The sequence below is a fragment of the Vicia villosa genome, linkage group LG3, assembly GCF_029867415.1.
Source record: "Vicia villosa cultivar HV-30 ecotype Madison, WI linkage group LG3, Vvil1.0, whole genome shotgun sequence".
Taxonomy (NCBI): domain Eukaryota; kingdom Viridiplantae; phylum Streptophyta; class Magnoliopsida; order Fabales; family Fabaceae; genus Vicia; species Vicia villosa.
In genome coordinates this window covers 33,524,265-33,539,833 of record NC_081182.1, presented here as the reverse complement: position 1 = coordinate 33,539,833, position 15,569 = coordinate 33,524,265, and the positions used below count along the sequence as shown (strand labels likewise).

Sequence of the window (15,569 nt, the reverse complement as noted above, 5' to 3'; positions counted from 1 at the left end):
ATTTTAAAAACAGGTCACGCAATAAACCGGAGTTATATTTCTGGTTTGCAGTTGAACAAAACCGGAAGTACATTTCTGGTTTTTTTTGTCTATGTTTATTTTTCAATATAACTGATGATTATGTTGTCTATTACATTTACATTAGGTATGGTGCATCCCGATAACATTCTCAAACCTCAATTATCTCAAGCTGTCTCACCACGAGTTTTTGCTATCGTAACAAAGGTGGTAGATATTCGAGAGCATTTTGAAAATGGAGAAGAGTTTGAATTATGTGACGAAATGTTGCATTGGATTCGAACAGAGGCAACGAAAATAGGATTTGGTGTTGTGATTGGAAGGCCCGATGATGGTACGTCTAGAAGAAATGCATTTGTGACTTTGACATGCGAAAAAAGTGGGAAATATATTCGTTGTATCCAAAAATTGAAACGCGATGACATTGGTTCAAGAAAATGTGAATGCCCATTTAAGTTGCGTGGTTATCATTTGGAAAATAACAAATGGAGATTTAATGTGATATGTGGTTTACACAACCATGATATAAGTCAACAGTTGGTCGGTCATCCAATTGCATGTCGGCTTCTTCTGGATGAGAAAATATGTGTTTTTGACATGACTTTGAACTTAGTACTGCCCAAAAACATTCTTGCTTCCTTGAAGCTCAAAAGTTTACAATAGGCGCTATCAGTCCAAATTAGCGCTTAGGGGGGGATCAAACCGAGATGCAATGCCTCATGAAACTTCTACATGAAAACGATCATGTTTGTAGGCACTGACGAGGTGATGATGGAGTTACGGTATGAGATATTTATTGGACTCATCCCGACTCCATTACTAAACATGTGATAAGTCGGGTTAAACCCGCGGGGGGACAAAATAGATTGTAGGTGAAGATAGAAAACTGGTCAAGGTGGGCGTTATTGTGGAGAAAATTATGGATGCATGGAATGTGGTAGTAAGTGCATCTACAAAAGAGCTATACATTGATGTTGTTTCATAATTCAGGAGTGTTTACGTGAATTATTCCGATCTAGTGAAATATGTCGAAAGCACAATACTTGATTAAGTAAAGGAGAACTTTGTTTGTGCTTGGACCGATGGGATTATGCATATCAGAAATACAACAGCAGACCGAGTTGAGTCTGCTCGTACTTGTCTGAAGAATTGGTTTAGAAATAACAAGGGTGATTTGATTATGGGTTGGGATAACGTGAACCAGATGATACTAAACCAGCATAGCGACATACAGACATCATTTGGTTGAAGTATCACGATGTTGGAACACAGTTTCAAAGACATCACCTTATATTCTCAGTTGGTGTCTGAATTATATTTTTCATGAAGCCAAACATACTTCTAATGTCGGTTCCGACAACTCAAAGTGTGGTTGTACAATTGTGAAAACATATGGTCTCCCTTGTGCTTGTGTCATATTTGAGAAGATGAAAGTTGATTGCTCGATCTGTATGGACGAGGTCTCTAGTCATTAGAAGAGACACAGTTTTGAGGATGATGGTAAAACAAAAGACGGAAGATCAAGTATTTCCAATTGTGAAAAGATATGATCTTCCTATGTTTATGTTATAATTCCTTATGTAATGTTTGCTTATTGTGATAATGGTGTTATTTAATGAATTTTTTCTGGTTTCTGTCTAGAACAAAACTATAGTTATATATCTGATACAAAATCGGAAATACATTCCTGGTTCCAATGTAGAGTTTTTTAGTTTTTGGTGCGCATCGGAAATATACTTTCAGTTTTGAGGGGCATTTATGGAATTTCACATGGTGGGCTAGAAAAGCATAGGGTGGAATAAAAGTTTCCCTTTTGGGAGGTGGTTATTTCAGGTAGCAGTTACATATCTTATAGAAATTTGAAAATAATCTTTGTAAAATTTGGAGATTGAACTATGGACGCATCTATTTTACAACAAAATATTTTATTATAGAGACACTCTCATTTTTGTCAAAAATGTCTGAAATGCAACATACGGATAAACTCTCACCATCCGAAGATTGGAATTTGAAAATTCCAAGCGGAAAAACGATTTATTCATAACCTTGCATGTATGAGTGTCTTCATATCATAACACCAATATTGAAAAAAAATTCTACCAAAATATCCTTGCATTCTCATTCAAAAAATTTACTTGCAAACAACATTCTACTATATGTTGGCATTAAAAAGCGTAAAAGAAGATGGAATTACATATAATGTAAATGTATTTCATTGATAATTGATGATAACATTTGATTTACTTTTGTTTGAAATATGAATGTTGCATCCAGATTTTGAAATTCAGATTCTTTTAGTAATATTTTGAAAATTGAAATTTTGATCGTTTTAATGGTGAACTTAAGTTGTCTTCTTTTTTATCGTTTGTAGTTATGGTGTATCTTGATGTCTTCACCAAAGCGAATGCATCTAAGGATGTTAAACCGGGTGATGTCCAATATGAGTTTACTATACGTGAACATACACTTCAATCGGTCCGTACAAAGGTTGTCAAATTAGTGTTTGACAATGTTATCTAGAGGTTGGATTCTGGTTCTGATAGAGGACATCCATTTGTCATTGTGAGATGCAAAATAAGTGAAAACTATAAAGAAGCTTTCTGGAGTTGAAATGTGATGGCATCGGATCAAGGAAATATGAATGTTCTTTTAAGTTGCGTCGGTACCTCAAGTGTGTTCTAAAAATGGGGTGAATCTGGATTTCAATATCTAGAAAAGCCCCTTTTGTGTTATTTTTGTACATAATAGAGTGAATCCAAAAATTGAAATTTGAATAAACCCCTAAGACATTATTGTTTTTGCTTGATTCACATTGATTTAAAACTTGTATATTTATGCATATGTTGTTAACAAAAACATACCAAAACGGGAAAATATTGATATATCACATTTGTTGACTTCAATAACGTGAGACCTCATTTTGAATTTCGGATCACAAAGGACACCCTTCTTGTAGATTTGAAATCAAAATTAGAGAATCTCTCGCACGACTCATACAATTCAACAATGGTTAAGATTGAGTATCGTTCACTCTTGATTGGTAACAAAAGAAAGATAAAGTTTAGTAAGTTTGAGCTATATATGGATGTAGATAAGTTGTTATGTGGAATATATTTCATTGTTATGCAACTAAGGGTCCAATTTTGGTGGGTGGAGTTGCAAGATTGACCAACGATATTCAAAAGATGTCAAAACGTCTTGAACTATCTATTGATGATGAAATGTCATGTTTGATTTAATTAACAAATATTTATGTTATGTAATGTATTTTGTGTTTATGCTAATTTATGTCAAGTATCAGATTCCATCCATTTAGAGTACATGCAAGTCGCCTCTAAAGTTCGTATCTGATAGTACTCGCCCTATAGGGTGGAACATATATCTTCCTCCATAATGAGATTAATATAATGTTTATAAGGCTCAATCAACAATTTCCCCGTATGTGGATTTATCAAGAAAGCATGAGGAAACTCTTCATCATAGTCAACCATAATCTTCCACTTAACTATTTCAAGAAAATCCTAGAGAATCCATGCCTGAAAATAGTTTAGATAAAATTCATTAGTATCTATATACAATATTTTTCAAATATTTAAAATTAGGGTTAATGAACTTTTTCGTCCCTTTAAATATTTCAAATTTCGTTTTTAGTCCCTCCAAAATTTTCCTTCAAGAAATCGTCCCTACAAAATTTTTCTTCTGAACTATTGGTCCCTAACGTCAAATTTCGTAGCTAATCGGTGGCTAAAGTCGTAGCTAATCTCTAGCAAATTTGACGTTAGGGACCAATAGTTTAGACAAAAAATTTTGAAGGGACGATTTCTTAAAGAAAAATTTTGGAGGGACTAAAAACGAAATCTGCAATATTTAGAGGGACCAAAAAGTTCATTAACCCTTAAAATTAAAATGCTATATGCATGTATATTTTTTGAAAGAGACAGTTGTTTGTGACATTCGTCTTGTCTTTCATTAACTTGCTTCTTCTAGCTTAGAGTATAAGTAAAGCATACAAGATCCACCCCAATTATACTCATGGGTCTTCTTAAGGTCTACAAACTAATTAACATAGACAACATCCATATATGTTACAATTTTTTCTACAAATATGATTGTGCCAACCAAATACAAGAAAAATGTCTTCAGTGCACGATGTCTATGATAATTAACTAATGCCTCTTCACTAGAATCGATAACAATTGCAGACTGCAGTCAAATGACCCTTATATGTTTCCTTAAGAAATGAAAATTCTACATGTGCTCCTTGCGTACTAGTAATCTCCTGCCCGCGCTTAGCTAAGTCATCTCCTAAGTGTGTAATCATTAAGTCTAGTCTCTCGACTCTCTGAATGGTTGAGTGACCAATAATGTGTCCGTGATAGGATGATGCAGAATGTACGACACATCATCAAAAATTATGCTCACACCCCTACAAATCAACTAATACCACCCCGCAATTAGAACACAAAATCCATACATCAATCTAACTCCAACACAACTAGAAAATTCAATTCAGATCAGGAAACCATTTCAATTTTAACATCATAAAATTTATTGCAAAGTTGGATCACATTTCATTTGACTATGCATAATTTTTAAATATCTTCGTTACATCTAACAATACTCCTAATCAACTTTTCGTGAAAATAATTATTCCGAAGGAGATAACTTTTCTCAACCACCACAAGTTATACTCGGTTAAAGTTCAATTACTCTAATATCCCATACCATTTTCGAATACAAAGATCAACCATTATTTTGTTGGAGCCAGCATAAAAAAATACTTATCAGTTGGAGTAGGAAATTGAGTTCGACTTGTCAAACATGCTTATTTTGTCTGCCCCGTTGTTTTGTGGGCATATGTGTTCCGGGATCGGGATTTTTATAGGTCGTGTCCTGAAGAGACGAACTTCCTTGAACGTGCCTCATTGACCTAACCCGACGATAACCTTCGAGGCTGGTCGAGTATATAAGTCGGAGTGAGTAGCCGTGTGAGTCTACCCGGGTTACTATGACCGGAAGTCAAGGAGTCATGAACAAGTATCGTCCGGGTACTGATAAAGGCCGAGTAGGGAAGGAATACGGGGGGTCACAACATAACTCGGTGATAACGCCTGGCAGTTACGCACAAGTCGGTCGTAACTGATGATTAAATACATCATCATTGAGCCTTGCATTCAATGATGAAGCCAACGTCTGTAACGTTGGAAGGCCAAAAGGTGCTTCTTTAATGAGGCATTGAAGGCCAAACATAGCTATAAAAGGGGCTCCCGCAAAAGGGATAAGCAAGACACTCTTCTTGGAGAAGTATTCAGAATACGACCTCCAAATCCCCAAAGTTACGCTAAAAACATCATCCCATTCAAGCTCTCCTCACCTTCGACGAGGATAAACTTCATAGAAATATGATTTTTACACAGGAACAATATGCATTATCATAATTTTGTTGTTGCAATTTTTAATCTTTAAAGGTGTAATATATGTAATTCCGCCCAACACACATTTTTTTTTACGGATAGAGCAAATTTTTTGGTCTGCATTTCGTCCTGCGTGTATTTTTTAGTGCAAAACTAAATGGGACGGACATGCGTGTTTGCCACTCTTACTTATCGGTGAAAACAACACTTATCTCCCACGATATTATTATTATTATTATTATTATTATATTAGAATTATACAATTTTTATTTTTAATATGTTGCTTTTAAATATTAAATAAGATATTTAATATCTATTTGTTCTAATTTATTAAATAAAATATTAATTTTGTTATTTTTCAATTGTATAATAAAATGGAACACATAAAAAATTATTTATTTAAAAAATTCGGAAAATGTATGACACAAGTCATAAAGATGAGATGATAAAGGGACAAGACAGCTCAATCCCACACATCATTACTTTTATTTATTTTTGGTCTGTCCACACATCATAAAATAATACTATTAAATATAATAAAAAAATATTATATTATTTATTCGATTCTGTTCATTCATTCATTCATTCATATCGGTATCGTCTCCAACACAGTCACACAACAAACCTCAGAAAAACAACAAACACACACAACACAAAAAAACCGAACAACAAAAATGGGTGTCACGGTTCCAGAAAACCTAAACAGAGAACAGTACGTGTACCTAGCAAAGCTCGCAGAGCAAGCAGAGCGCTACGAGGAAATGGTATCCTTCATGCAGAAGCTAGTGGTAGTGTCCACACCCTCCTCCGAGCTCAGCGTGGAAGAGAGGAACCTGATATCCGTCGCTTACAAGAACGTGATCGGGTCGCTACGTGCTGCGTGGAGAATCGTTTCGTCGATTGAGCAGAAGGAAGAAGGTAGAAAGAATGATGAGCATGTTGTGCTTGTTAAGGAGTATAGATCTAAAGTTGAAACTGAGTTGACGAATGTTTGTGCTAGTATTTTGGAGCTGTTGGACAAGAATTTGATACCTTCGGGGTCTTCGAGTGAGAGCAAGGTTTTTTATTATAAGATGAAAGGGGATTATCATAGGTATTTGGCTGAGTTTAAGATTGGGGAGGAGAGGAAATCTGCTGCTGAGGATACTATGTTGTCTTACAAGGCTGCACAGGTTTTTGTTTTGTTTGTTTGTTAATGTTTTACTGTTTGGAAGGTTAATTAGTTAATTATTGTTAATTAATTGGTTTATGTTTTGTTTTGAAGGATATTGCTGCTGCTGATCTTCCATCTACTCATCCAATAAGATTGGGTCTGGCTCTCAATTTTTCTGTTTTCTATTATGAAATTCTCAACCAGTCTGACAAAGCTTGTGCCATGGCCAAACAGGTTTGTGTTTATGGATCTTGTTTGTTCTTTGTTTTTTTGATTGGTTTGCAATAGCTTGTTCATGTTTATTTGTTATAATTTAGTTTAGTTAGGAGTGATATTTGTAATGATTTTGACTCATTGACTATGATTTTGACTCTGGATCTTTAGATAGTTCATAGTTCTTTCCTTTTTGTGCCGGTTTTAGCTGATTTGGATGAACAATGAATAAGTGGTAGTCAAGGTTTGTTCATGAATAATATTGACATATGTTATTCCTTATGTGTTTTTCTCTTATCTTCTGTTCATGTTTGGCTTGTAATGTACTGAGTACTGCAGCAGGAACACAGCTTATTGATTCTAAAATCAATTTTCTTTTCCTCTTTTGATAGGCTTTTGAGGAAGCAATTGCTGAGCTGGACACATTGGGGGAAGAATCTTACAAAGACAGCACACTTATAATGCAACTTTTGAGAGACAACCTCACCCTTTGGACTTCTGATGTTCAGGTAAAATATCTCTAATATACAGGACTTACCCTTTCAGAACATTTAACTGTCCTAATATTGCGCCAAATTGATCATAATCTGAGTTAAGCTATATTTTACTTCTTGCAGGACCAGCTAGATGAGCCCTGATTTCCCTTATAGGTTGACGAGTCGTATTCTTCCCTCTGAAGGAGGTGGGCTATGAATGTCATTTATGTGTTGATTAAGAATCGCCCTAGTTTATAAATTTACTGGCAATCTGTGGTATAGTGTCATATGAACCTGTCTTGTGTTTTTTTATGTCTGATATGATTTGGATCTGTTGTCCTAATGGGAGCTCAAATTAAATTATATTAGTTGCAATCTTCTTTTTCTTACGATATCTTGACAATATTATATAGTGCAGCCTTAATGATTAATCCTCATACTTGGTAAAAATGAAATTGTTTGACAAATATTTTGTTAGGAAAACGTGAGTCGGAGAGGTAGATCTACTAGTGTCAAAAGCGAAAGTGTTTGCCAACTTTGACCGAGTCCAAAGTTCACAATATACAGCTCTCCGAGCGTAAGCTCAGAGAAAGACGGTCATTTATGACTCATATTCGTTGCAATCTTCTTTTTCTTATGATATCTTGACAATATTATATAGTGCTGCGTTAAAGATTAATCCTCGAACTTGGTAAAATGAATTTGTTTGACAAATATGCTGTTAGGAAAACATGAGTCGGAGAGGTAGATCAACTAGTGTCGGAAGCGAGAAGTATTTGCCAACTTTGACTGAGTCCAAAGTTCACAATCTACAGCCCTCGGAGCTTGAGCTTGGAGAAAGGCGGTCACCAACTCCAACCTTACGACACAAAATCCACCACTAAAAAGGTTCATTTGTGGCATTAGCCTTATAAGGTTTTGTTCATTTGTGACTCATATTGAGGTTGATTGTTGATGTGAGTGGCCTTTGTGGTGGTGATGAGGGTTTGAGGAGGAATTTTGGCGCTATGATGCCAAAATTAAGTCTCAGTTTAATATGACATGTTTTGGGCTGTCCAAAATAGTTTCACTTTGATTGAGAATTGAGAGAATCGAGGCTAAGAGTACTTTATACTTTCTATACAACACCCATACACGTCAATCCAACGCTTTTTAGGGTGCGGACTTGAGGTTGACCAAAATATTGGCACAGTCTGTGGGAACTCGAAGTTCTCACTATGCCCTTTAACCTTGACTAGGAGGCAACTGTTCTGAGCTGACTAAAATAGTGACACATTGTTTGGTAATCGAGCTTAAGAGTAGTTTGTATACAATATTCATACACCTCAATGCAACAAAACACATTTTCTAAAAGACAAAGTCGTGAGAATTCTCACACCAAAAATGAACAATACCTCATAGCCGCAGTGGCACGGACATGAGGTTGACCATAACAAACATTGAAACGGGAATGGGGTTAATAGGGTAGATGCCATATATATAGTTGCTAAACGGACTGTAGTGGCCATGTTTTTGGTCAAGATAGACTCCATCGAGGATAACCGGCTGACTATTACTTGACCAAGTAGTCGATTGTATCCATAGTGTCTCTACTTGCATATACATTAGACTCATCTGCATATCTTCTACTCGGTCTCACACATAGTTAAACCACTGTACAAATTTGAACAGATTGTTTCCAAAAATGTTACTTCTGAGTTTCTCAATACAAACTACATAGACACAGGATCACAACTAGAAAACCAGCCAACTAGAGTATGTACAAAACAAGTGGTCCTGTTTTAAAGTTTTGGTCAGCCGACATTAAAATAATGTGGTCCTGGAACAAGTGTGGTTATTATTCTCATAGAAGAAACATTATTCATCATAATAATTATGATGGCCAAATCTATATCATCTGTCACCACATGATGATGCTGATGGATGTTTTGTTTGCAAACGTAAAATATCAACTAGTAGTATATATATATGCTATATAGAAACAAACATTAATGAAAAATTCCAAAGAACGCTTGATGTTGTGAATTATTTGTCCACCAATAGTCTTTTGTTTCTTCTGATTGAGAATATTTTCCTACTTGAGGTGAAAATGTGTTGAAGTTTTCCAAACACATAGGAGCATATTAACAGTAATTTATGCTAGTCATTGTTGAAAGTTGTCTTATAACTATTTTTAGAATACATATGTTTAAATATTCATATACTACACCATATATATCGGTAAGATTGAGGTGTATGAATAATGTAAGATCGGGTCACTTGATTGTGACCTGGGTTGACTAACTCAGTCTTGTGTTTACTACATAATCCATCTCTCCCACACATGGCTAGCGAGGTGCTCAAGAGAGTTAGTTTGGATCGTAGCATCAAAAGGAGAAAACTTGTCCCCATATAATAGAGGAAGAACTAGTCTTCATATACTCCCACAAACTCGTTAGAAAAATAGGAGAAAATCATTTCTTCACTATCACCTGACCCAAGAAGCCATTTATTTATGCTCCAGTCCCTTAATTTAGATATTCATTAACAATTTTCATAGATTCATCCTATAATCCCACAAACTCGTTAGGAAAGTAGGAGAAAACCATTTCTTCAGTATCACCTGGTCCAAGAAGCCATTTATTTATACTCCAGTCCTTAAATTTGGAGGTTCATTAACAATTCTCATAGATTCAGGATCTTAAGAGCCTCTTGCATTCAAGGGAAATTAAGGACATAGATCTTGTGCCTAAACATGCTGCACCTACTCAGATTGGGGATATTCTTTCTAATTAAGAAGGGTCGCATCAAATACAATATAAATTGTCACATGGTGCTTACAAGGTTGAAGAATTAGATGGACAACTCATCAATAGAACTTGGAACTCATTGAACTTAGAGCGATGACGTTTATTCTGCCAATGTACGAATTATCAACTCTTATTACAGACGTCGTGATTTAATGATATGTTGCAGGTTTTATTAGACCTTCATTGAAAGATCATTATCGTTTTATCAGACAATAAATTGTTGCACCTTAACTAAAGGATCCTTGTCGCCTTTTTAGTCAACATACTTATGGACCTTCCCTGAAGGATCCTTTCCGCCTTACCAGACAGTAAACTGTTGAACCTTCACTTAAGGATCCTTGCTTCTTTATCAAACAATAAACTATTTAACCTTCACTGAAAGAGCAATGCAACTTTATTAGGCAACATAGTGATGGACCATCACTAAAGGATCTTTGCTCCCTTGTTAGGCAACATACCATTGAACCTTCACTAAATAGTTGTTGTCATCTTATCATGTGATATATCATTGAACCTCTACAAATGGGTCCTCTCCACCAAGGCAAGCTCAGCATCGCCTTAAAGGCACCTTTTTTCAAATGCCAATTGAGAAACATATGCGACCTAAGCAACTTATCTCAAATATTCAATGTGAATGCTTGAATTCCAATGCAGGTTGTGAGCTCCTTATGTAGCATAATTATGGGCTTTTCTTCATGGATATTTGATTGGATTTTATCCAAAATTGATGCAGAATTTGTTGGATATTATTTGTTTCTTAAATCTCTCCAACAACATATGATTTGTTTTAATTTAAATTCAAATTTAAATCTCCATTTAAATTTTAATTAATCTTCATCTAACTGTCAAACAAATCATCTAATCATATTGTTAAATTAATAACAATAAAATCTTTAATAAATCTTCTGTAGGACATTCTCCAAAACACAATTGTTTGACCAGTTGCGCAAAGATCCAAATATTGTACCACATAGTGAGACATCGTGTCCAACACATGTTCTTTCTGAAATTCAATACAACTTAAGAAAATTAGATCAACTTGAACACTTTGAACACTTTTGTTATATCAGAGATATAAGTGTGCTAGTTGGAGTTTGGATTTGCAAAAGATCTTATTCTAGCAAGATTGCATGTGGAATTCCTAATTTGTATCAATCAAAGATTTCAATCTTTCTAATAAAGATTTGATTGATTATGTGAGTTTTTGGAGGATGTAATACGCATCAAATACAACAAGAATAATCAAGAGATTCATATTTATTTAAGGAGACCAATCAAAATAGGAAATCATCATTGTTGAAGATTGATATCATGTGATATTTAGAAGTCCAACCAAATTCATGATGGGATTTTTGAGCTACACCTTTGTGGCTATATAAGGAGCTCATCTCCTTTGTGAAGACTCAAACCTCAAGAGAAAATATCTACTCATTAGGATAATTTTGTTTAGTTAAGTCTTATTTTTGTAGGTTGTAATACTTCATATTTCAACTTTGTTTTAGAATACATTGAAGTCCAGAGTCTCTTTGTATAGAGTCCAGAGTCTGTTTTGTCTAGAGTCCCAAGTCTGCTTTGTCTAGAGTCTAGAGTTTACTTTCATCATCTTGAGATTCTGCACACTTAATGAAACTATTAGTGTACAAAATTGTTCTCTATACTTTGTTATCGTCAGTACTTAAGGATTGTAGATGTAGAACAAAATTTATCCCAACAATAAACACAACTCAACTTAAAGTCGAGGGCATAACTCGACTTCAAATCGAAAACACAACTAATTAGAAAGCTTTGAAATACAAACAACAATGATCATTCTTCAAAAGCTCTTTATCCTTGAGAATTAACTTCCAAATAGGAGAATAATTAGGTATAACAACATTAAGAAAGGAAATATTATGTAGATATTTGTCATGCAACATTAAAATCTAGTACACCTAATAGAAGACAAGGCGATCATTTTATCAACTTTTCTTCTAGGAACACCACCTGAAGAGAGAATTCTAGACTTGGTGCAATTTATTTTTAATCCAGAAGCATTATTGAATCTTTATAAAATACTAGCCACCAACATTCTTGAGCACAAGTAGCTTTAGGCTTTGTTTGGGAGTTTGAAGGAAAAGAGATGAGAAAACTTTGGGAAAAAAGGAAGGATTAGGGGTAAACTAGATGGATTTAGGATCAGAGGGTTTTGGGGATTTATTTTCATTCACAAACTAAACTCCCCCTAATTTGGAGAACTTAAAAATTGTATTAGATTAGGGTTTAGACAAAGTGTTCAAATATAATTTATGTTGTTATAATATTCTAAAATTTGGAAATATGTTAAAGATAAACACTCTTTATCATTCTATAAAAAAATTAAAAAATGTTAAAATTTCTCTATTTTAAAAAAAAAATCATTTTTCAAAACCCTTCTTTCCCCTCCCAAACAAAGGCTTAGAGAAAAGCAAGACATCATCTGCAAAAACAAAGTGAGAATCTAGGTCATACTTGGAGATTTACACTTTAAGAATTTCAATAGAAATTTTTCCATGCATGTCACAAACAAGTAAATTTAGAGGGGACCCACCTTGTCTTAGGCCTATATAAGGATTAAAATTAGGTAGCCGTCTACCATTCCAAATGAGAGAAAGAGACAGGGAAGTTTGACAAGGGAATTTCTTAATGCATCCTATGAGTTACTAGCACAACTCATGAAAATACAATAATATCTCCAAATTCTGGAGATACATCTCTGAACGCATCCCAACTCAATACATTTCTGAATTTGGTCCTAAGTCAATGAAAAAATGTTACAGAGATGCATCTTCGTATACATTACGGAGATGCATCTCCGAATGCTATTTGTTCAAAAACGCGCCAGAACCCTTTCTCCTTTCTCACTTCTAAAAAAACAACATCAAACCACTCAACTTTGTCAAACTCTCTTAACTAACATTCTCTCAATCATTCAACCAACTTCTAAGCTTCTTCCATTAACATCAAGTCCATCAAAGAGCTTATCCAACATTGTTTTGTAATTTTTTAAAAAACTTTTAGTTTTTATATAAATTTGTAGAAATTGGTGATTAAGTTATGAAATAGATAGTTTATACGTGTTTGATAGTTTATACATAATAAGGAAAGGTGTTTGATAGATAGTTTTGTTGATCAATGCACTATTTTTGATGTTTTAGGGGCTACATTTTTGCCATTGACGTTGATGAGTGTTGCAGAAAATTCTGGAGATGCATTTCCAAAATTTATCAACATTTTGATTCCCAGAACTCGAAGATGCATATCTGTAGTTTTTTAGTCTGCTTTTTTATACCTTTTTTTGGCTTGAACTTGTTGTGTAACGCTTGTTGTGTGGTTTACTTACAAGAATTATGGTTGATAGACAAGATTGAATGAAGCACAACAAGATTACACAACATGCATTTATTTCAAGGGAAAAGAGTCAACCATCGCATGCTCTTGTTACCTCTAGCCCGGTTGATGTAGAGGCGTCAGGTTACGAGGCTCATGTATCTCCGCCTTTTTTTTTCTGCAGTAGACGAATGTCACCTATTCATGCACCCCTGCCTCCATCTTCTTGTAGGTGGCAGGTTTCACCTATTCAGCCAGCCGAGGTACCTGAGTCACCGGAGGTACCTTAGACACTTGAGGTACCTGAGGCACCCCGGACCTGGAAGACAATAGGGGTACCAGAGGCATCTTAGGCCCATGATGCAGTAGAGGTACCTGTGGCACCCCAGGCCTAGGAGACACCGCAAGGATTTGGAGGAGGCGTGTTAGACTTGTCAATGCTGCCTCTTTACCCAAACCATACTGTCAGATATGTCTGGGACGGCGAGGTGAAATTAGTTGGATTCATTCTTTTAAAATAATGTTTGTTATAATATTAAAAAAAATTTACGATAATTTTTTTCTGCAGGTCTGTGATCCGCTAAAATTTATCAACCATGGGAAGAATATTACTGGCCTGCATCAACCTAACTTTTAGTGGTTTCAATATGTTTTGCAGCCATCTGGGATTAGAGATTTGTGCAAGACCGGTTATGTTATGGTTAACCGTGGTATGATTAATGCGTTTGTACAGAGATGACACACAAAGACGTCATTATTTCATCTATTACATAGTGAGATGTCTATCACACTGGACGATGTTTCATGTCCGTTGCATCTTCCGATTAGGAGGAAAATTTTAGATCATGGAAAGATTAATAGAGACGAGGCACTGGAGTTGGTGATAAATTATCTTGGATTTGACCTAGAGACTTCCATGACGGTGTTTGAAGCCACCCAAGGGGCTCATACTAGGTTTCGATTCCTGTAGCAGGTGTATAGAGATGAGCTACTTAGAGCAGAGCAGGCTACTAGTGATTATGAGCAGGTTGAGCATCATAGAGCATACACTATGAGAGAATACATGTTGTATTTGGTTGGCATTGTCATTTTTATGGACAAGAGTTCCACTTATATGAATGTCATCTTTCTACGATACTTCGATGACTTTGAGGGAATTCATGAGTACAACTGATGGGCCGCTTGTTTGGTCTACTTGAACTCTAAGTTATTTGAAAGTTGTACGTGGAAGATGAAACAGGTGATAGACAACATCACACTATCGACGATAATATTTCTTTGTCTTTTAGTGTTTATGTATCGTTTTCATAACACTTTTACAACAACATTACTAATGATTTATGTGTTCCAACATTTTTCAGGCTTGGATCCTCCAGCATTTCCCAGGCATCTCCGGCTGGTCATGTGTAACGATCTATATTAAGGATATGCCACGTGCTTCTGCATTCTCTTCACCCTGCTCAGTGGGAACCAGGCGACAAAGCCGTTTTGAATGTATATTGACTGCTTGGTAGTAGAGGATATACATTTCCATTCTGTCGATGATCACCCTGAGACACGTCCCTTTGACGACATAGTCTTATACTCATAATGGTTGGCTTGCAGTTCACGTAGGACGTTTTCTCATATGTCTGAGTGCGTCATGCGCCAGTTCGACTACATGCAGTATATTCTCAGAGACCCTTTTGTGTATGCTCCTCCTACTATGGCACATAGAGATTTGCATGCTATGTTTGAGGATTATTTTAATTATCTGGTACCGGAGGAGGCACTAAGTACCATAGTTGAGAGAGACTAGAGCTACGTGGGCGGTTACATCTAGTGGTTCTTTAGGGTTTCACATCCTTATATGGTACATGTTGCTCCAAGAGATCCACCTATGCCACCTCATCAGGAGATAATAGAGGAGGAACGGGCTAGGACTGATCATGTTGTTGATGTGTTGCTTAGATTTTGTTGTATCATGGAGATTGGGGAGGAATGTATTGACAGATGACTCTTTCAGGATGGTTCTGAGGCGAGGGACGTTGTAAATTTCATGATGGTGGAGGCACTGTAGTACATAATGCAAGTAGGAACTGGGGGTCCCGAGGTCGAGTCCGTTATACGCATTATTTTATAGTATTTGTACTCTAAAGTTATTTTCAATTGTATTTTATTT

At 35.6% G+C, this 15,569-nt stretch overlaps 1 protein-coding gene across 1 annotated transcript; it reads left to right on the top strand.

The window, feature by feature from the left end:
• The first annotated feature begins 6,009 nt into the window (after positions 1 to 6,009).
• On the top strand, positions 6,010 to 7,666 carry LOC131660916 (14-3-3-like protein B). Its single transcript, XM_058930275.1, has 4 exons — positions 6,010 to 6,604; positions 6,697 to 6,819; positions 7,191 to 7,307; positions 7,416 to 7,666. The coding sequence occupies exons 1-4, from the start codon at positions 6,107 to 6,109 to the stop codon at positions 7,434 to 7,436; spliced, it is 759 nt and encodes a 252-aa protein (XP_058786258.1). The 5' UTR covers positions 6,010 to 6,106; the 3' UTR covers positions 7,437 to 7,666.
• The last annotated feature ends 7,903 nt before the right edge of the window (positions 7,667 to 15,569 follow it).

Excerpts from the sequence above, each read along its gene's own strand:
- LOC131660916 (XM_058930275.1), top strand. The coding sequence starts at position 6,107 with ATGGGTGTCACGGTTCCAGAAAACCTAAACAGAGAACAGTACGTGTAC. Across the intron at positions 6,820-7,190 it reads CTTGTGCCATGGCCAAACAG|GCTTTTGAGGAAGCAATTGC; the intron begins GTTTGTGTTTAT and ends CTCTTTTGATAG. Across the intron at positions 7,308-7,415 it reads TTTGGACTTCTGATGTTCAG|GACCAGCTAGATGAGCCCTG; the intron begins GTAAAATATCTC and ends TACTTCTTGCAG.